General features: G+C 36.2%; 1 protein-coding gene across 4 annotated transcripts in view; it reads left to right on the top strand.

The window, feature by feature from the left end:
* Window positions 1-6000, top strand: part of SCFD1 (sec1 family domain containing 1) — a 107906-nt gene that overhangs the window by 19977 nt on the left and 81929 nt on the right. For all 4 annotated transcript variants that reach the window (XM_017895886.1, XM_017895887.1, XM_017895888.1 and 1 more), the window contains one exon: window positions 2852-2941. In XM_017895886.1, the coding sequence (XP_017751375.1) occupies window positions 2852-2941 (90 nt within the window). The remainder of the gene's footprint in view (window positions 1-2851; window positions 2942-6000) is intronic.

Genomic DNA, 6000 nt, shown 5'->3' with positions numbered 1-6000 from the left:
TTTAAGTTACATATTTTAAAACCTAGTTTTCCTGAAGCCTTTAAATTGAATATGAATTGTGTTACATTGTTTCTAAATCTGGTAAAGTAAAAAGCATCTTTATTTTTGATGGATTAACTCATATTGAACAGTCTAAATTTTCCTAATCAGTCCCCTTTAACAACCTTAATTGGAAAACTTGGTGTGTTGAATTCCCTTAAACATTTTAAATTTTATTAATAAATTCAGAATATTAAGTGTTTTTTTTTTAGGTACTGTACTTCATATGCCAGACCCGACAAGTTTATAATTCTAACAAACAAAATCTGCCCAAGTGTTTAAATAATTATTTAAAAATAATTAAATTTGTAATGAGTGTAAAATTTGTTAAATATTCATATACTTATAAGTTTAATTACATTTTTTGTACCTGCCAGCTTTTTTAAAAGATCACGTTTGAGATTAATTGTGAATTTTAAAGTGTAATCACATGATTAATCACCCAGATTCTCAATAATGATAATAGTAATAGCTCACTCTATGCCAATCAGTGTTTTCAGCATGTTACAATATAAGCTAATTTAATCCTCAGAATAACTTTATGAAGCAGAAATTATTTCCATTTTCAAGATGAGAAAACAGAGACATAGCTATTAAGTAACTTGATGAGGAAATGGTAGAGCCAGCTTACTAAACACAGGCAGTCTCACTCCAGAGATAACATTCTTTATCATTATGTAGTCACATACCTAATTGTCTCAAATGTTACAATGCTTTAAAAATTTTAAACAAATATTCCTAAATATGATTATATTAATATCATGGTATTGATTTGCAAATCTTTTTCATTCTAAACTTTCCATGGATTGGGAGCAAGCAGATTTATTATCTCAGTCAAACTAAGGCTGCTATCTTACACAAAGCAAGCCATTACCTCAAGTTGAGGTGAGGTTATTGGTTAGCAGTTTATGACTGTTAGGGTTACTTTTCTTTCAGAAATGTGGAACTAGGGTATAGGACTCAAGGGCTGTATGCTTCTATATAGATTTTTCTAGTGCCAGTAATTAACAAAAATGTACTAGTGATTTAACTAAAAGGTTTGAAGTGTCTACAGATCACTTGTGCCACTGATTAATAAAATGAATTGGATGTTTCCTTGAATTAATATCCCCTGAATGCACATAATGCAAATTGTATGCTTTATGATATTTATTTCATCTGATTGAAATAGATGGTATTTGCAACACCTGAGTAATGGCCCATTTCGTTTTAGATTCTGTATTGCCTGATTGAATTCTTTTATGTGTTGTCTGGGTGGGCCAGGCTTTCTGTAGATACTTGGAGTTATCCAGTTGAAGTCTGCTTTCCTCTTATGGTAACCACAAGTGGTGTTAAATTTTATATGTGTTTTCACTTTCAGGATATTGGGACATTAAAAATACTTTGTAAATAATAGTTTAGACAATCTTTCAACGTGTAGTTATTGATGTTCATCAGATGCTGGGCCTTGATATTGTGAGAGGAAGATAAGTAAGTCAAGGTCTTTGTCAAAGACAGTCTACACAGCAATGTTTCTTAAAGCCTAGCCCCAAGGCCTATTTGCATTCGAATTGCCTGAGGTGCTTGTCAACATTATAGGTGGTTCCCCCCGCCCGCCCCCAAACAGAGTCTTGCTCTGTCACCCAGGCTGGAGTGCAGTGGTGTGATCTCAGCTCACTGCAACGTCTGTCTCCCAGGTTCAAGTGATCCTCCTGCCTCAGCCTCCCAAGTAACTGGAATTACAGGCGTGTGCCACCACATCTGGCTAATTTTTGTGTTTTTAGTAGAGACGCGGTTTCACCATGTTAGCCAGGCTAGTCTCAAACTCCTTACCTTAGGTGATCTGCCCACCTCAGCCTCCCAGAGTACTGGGATTACAGGTATGAGCCACCATGCCCAGCCTCAAAATTACAGGTTTTTTAGAATTATTCATATACATACAGAATCCCTAAAGGAAAGGGGTAAGAATCTTTAATCTTTAAAACTTCCAGAGAATTTTCCCCGTATTCCCTGAGTGATTCTTAGTAAAGTTTGGGAACTACTTATGTACACTCTTGTAGATCAGAAGAGAAATTTATATAACTTAATATAAAGAAAATGATATGTGATGTTGGTTGTGCCATAATTTACTTGCATTTCCTTTTCTGGCTGTAATTGGGTAATAGTAGTTTCTTGAGGCCATCTGGTGTTTATGAATAAAACTATGGAATATGATATTTATTTTCCTGTTTGCTCTGCAAAATTTTGTAAGTTTACATCGTGGGGTTGTTTTCTTATTAGTAGTCTCCTAATGTCTGATATTAAGGTAGTTTGTTGTAGTTATTTATTTTTCTCTTTGAGGTGGTATAATTTTTAACAGGTATTTGTTCACTTAAAAGAAGTTTAAAGCAGGCAGGGTGTGGTGGCTCATGCCTATAATCCCAGCCCTTTGGGAAGCCAAGGTAGGAGGGTCGCTTGAGCCCAGGAGTTCAAGACCAGCCTGGGCAACATAGGGAGACCCATCTCTACAAAAAAAAAAAAATTGTTTAATTAGCAGGGCGTGGTAGCATGTGCCTGTGGTCCCAGCTACTGTGAAGGCTGAGATGGGAGGATCACTTGAGCCCAGGAGGTTGAGGCTGCAGTAAGCCATGATCATGTCTCTGCATTCCCTCCTGGGTGACAGAGCAAGATCTTGTCTCAAAAAAAAAAAAAAAAAAAAAAAGGTTTAAACCAAAAGATTTCACTTACTGAGTTTTATTATATATCACTTAAGAGTTCAGTAATAATTTTAGGAGTTTCATAAAGATGAGGCATAAGTTTGGCTGAACTTTTTCTCCTTTTTCTGTCATTTTAGCCATTAACAGGCCAGATATCACAGACACGGAAATGGAAACTGTTATGGACACTATAGTTGACAGCCTCTTCTGCTTTTTTGTTACTCTGGGTAAGTTTTCCAGTCTTTCTGGTTATTCTTCAAAGTAAATTATTTAACTAGTAATTTTAATGTATTACACTGTAATGTGATTCTTTCTAACTTACCTGGATCTCTAGAGGTTCTCGAGTGGAGTAAAATATGTATTCAATAGTATATAAAAACATTCTTCCAATAACTTGATGTGGTTCTCTTAACATTTAGCAGATCTTTTGAGTTGTCATTTTAGGTGTCTTTGGTAATTATAATTTTCTGCTATATTTGAATGCCTTGGTGGTGACTTCACCACCTATGTGCCTGTTAATTTCCTTTTAATATTTCATTGTGAAAAATTTCAAACACATTTCTAAATAGAGAAATAAATGTTTGTTAACTGTTGAGTTCAGATGCCCAAGGCTCCAGAAAACTTTATGTATATAATACTGATCTACCTACACCTTCAAAATTTATTTTTAATTTTTTTTTCATATTTTCAACTTTTAGGTTTGGGGGATACATGTGCAAGTTTGTTACAGGGGTAAATTACGTGTCACTGGGGTTTGGTTTACAAATGAATTTGTCACCCAGGCTATGGGTGTGGTACCTGATAGGGAGTTTTTTGACCCTCACCTCCCTGCTCAGGTTGACCCCAGTATCTGTTATTGTCATCTTTGTGTCTTTTCTTTTTGTTTAGCTCCCACTTACAAGTGAGAACATGAGGTATTTTGTTTTCTGTTTCTGTTAATTCCCTTTGAATAATGGCCTCTAGTTATATCTATGTTGCTGCTAAGCATATGATTTCACTCTTTTTTATGACTCTATAGTATTCCATGATGTACGTGTATCACAAATTCTTTATCCAATCCACCCTTGATAGGCATCTAGTTTGATTCCATGTCTTTGCTATTGTGAATATTACTGCAATGAACATATGGGTAGATGTGTCTTTTTCATAGAATGATTTATGTTCTTTTGGCTGTATACCCAGTAATGGGATTGCTGAGTCGAGTGGTAGTTCTGTTTTAAGTTCTTTGAGAAGCCTTCAAATTGCTTTCCACAGTGGCTGAACTAATTTACATTGCCACCAACAGTGTATAAGTGTTCCCTTTCCTCTGTGACCTCACCAACATCTATTATTTTTTGACTTTTAATAATAGACCTTCTGACTGGTGTGAGATGGTAACTCATTGTGGTTTTAATTTTCATTTCTCTAATGATTAGTGATATTGAGCTTTTTTTCATATGCTTGCTGGCCATGTATGTCCTTTTTTTTTTTTTTTTTTTTGAGAAGTGTCTGTTCATGTCCTTTGGCCATTTTTTAATGGGGTTGTCTGTTTTTGCTTGTCAATTTGTTTAAGTTCCTTAGAAATTCTGTCGGATGCATAGTTCGCAAATATTTTCTCCCATTCTGTAGGTTGTCCATTCACTTTGCTGATAGTTTCTTTTGCTCTGCAGAAGCTCTTTAGTTTAATTAGGTCCAATTTGTCTGTTTTGGTTTTCTGATGGTTTTTGGAGACTTCAACATGAAGTCTTTGCCAAGGCGTGTGTTCAGAATGGTGTCTAGGTTTTCTTCTAGGATTTTTATAGTTTGAGGTCTTACATTTAAGTCTTTAGTCGATTTTGAGTTTATTTTTGTATATGGTGAAAGGAAGGGGTTCAGTTTTAATCTCCTACATATAGGTAGCACCACTTACTGAATAGGGAGTTATCCCAGCACCACTTACTGAATAGGAAGTTCTTTCCCTGTTGCTTGTTATTGTCAACATTATCAAAGATCAAATGGTTGTAAGGTGTGTGGCTTTATTTCTGGGTTCTCTAACCTGTCCCATTGGTCCGTGTGTGTGTTTTTGTACCATGCTGTTTTGGTTACTACAGTAAAAGCCATATAGTAGTGTACTTTGAAGTCAGGATGTGTAATGCTCCCAGCTTTGTTCTTTTTGCTTAGATTTGCTTTGGCTGTTCAGGCTCTGTTTTGGTTCTGTATGACTTTTAGAAAAAGTTTTTCTAATTCTGTGAAAACTGACATTGGTAATTTGGTAGGAACAGCACTGAATTTGTAAATTGCTTTGGCAGTATGGCCATTTTAATATTGAGTCTTCTTATCCATGAACATGGAATGTTTTTCCATTTGTTTGTGTCATCTCTGATTTCTTTTCATTTTGTAATTCTTGTTGTAGAGCTCTTTCACCTCCCTAATTAGCTGTATTCCTAGGTATTTTACTCTTTTTGTGGCTATTGTGAATGGGATTGCATTTTTGATTTGGCTGTCAGCTTGGATATTGTTCGTGTATAGAAATGCTCCTCGTGTTTGTACATTGACTTTTGCATCCTGAAACTTTACTGAAGCTGCTTATTAGTTCTGGGAGCCTTTGGGCAGAGAATATGGAATTTGTGAGGTATAAGGTAACATAGCCTACAAAGAGATAGTATGACTTCCTCTCTTCCTGTTAGGATGTCTTTTATTTCTTTTTCTTGCCTGATTGCTTTGGCTACGACTTCCAGTACTATGTTAAATGGGAGTGGGTGTCCTTGTCTTATTCAAGTTCTCAGGGGGAATGCTTACAGCTTTTGCTCATTTATTATGACGTTGGCTGTGTGTTTGTCATAGATTGCTCCTATTATTTTGAGGTATATTTCTTCACTGCCTAATTTGTTGAGGGTGGTTTGTTTGTTTGTTTGTTTGTTTGTTTGTTTGTTTGTTTTAGATGAAGTCTCGCTCTGTTGCTAGGCTGCAATGCAGTGGCACAACCTTGGCTCACTGCAACCTCCGCCTCCTGGGTTCAATCGGTTCTCCTGCCTCAGCCTCACGAGTAACTGGGACTATAGGCACACGCCACCACGCCCAGCTAATTTTTGTATTTTTAGTAGAGACAGGCTTTCACCATGTTGGTCAGGATGGTCTCAGTCTCTTGACCTCATGTTCCACCTGCCTTGGCCTCCCAAAGTACCAGGATTACAGGCGTGAGCCCCCATGCCCAGCTGGGGGTTTTTTAAATAAAGTGATGGTGAATTTTTTCAAAAGCCTTTTCGTGTCTGTTAAGATGATCATATGGTTTTGTTTTAGTTCTTTTTATGTAGTGAAGCATATTTAC

Source organism: Rhinopithecus bieti, unplaced genomic scaffold, assembly GCF_001698545.2.
Source record: "Rhinopithecus bieti isolate Rb0 unplaced genomic scaffold, ASM169854v2 scaffold_21703, whole genome shotgun sequence".
Classification (NCBI taxonomy): Eukaryota; Metazoa; Chordata; class Mammalia; order Primates; family Cercopithecidae; genus Rhinopithecus; species Rhinopithecus bieti.
This window is presented reverse-complemented; position numbering and strand designations above follow the sequence as displayed.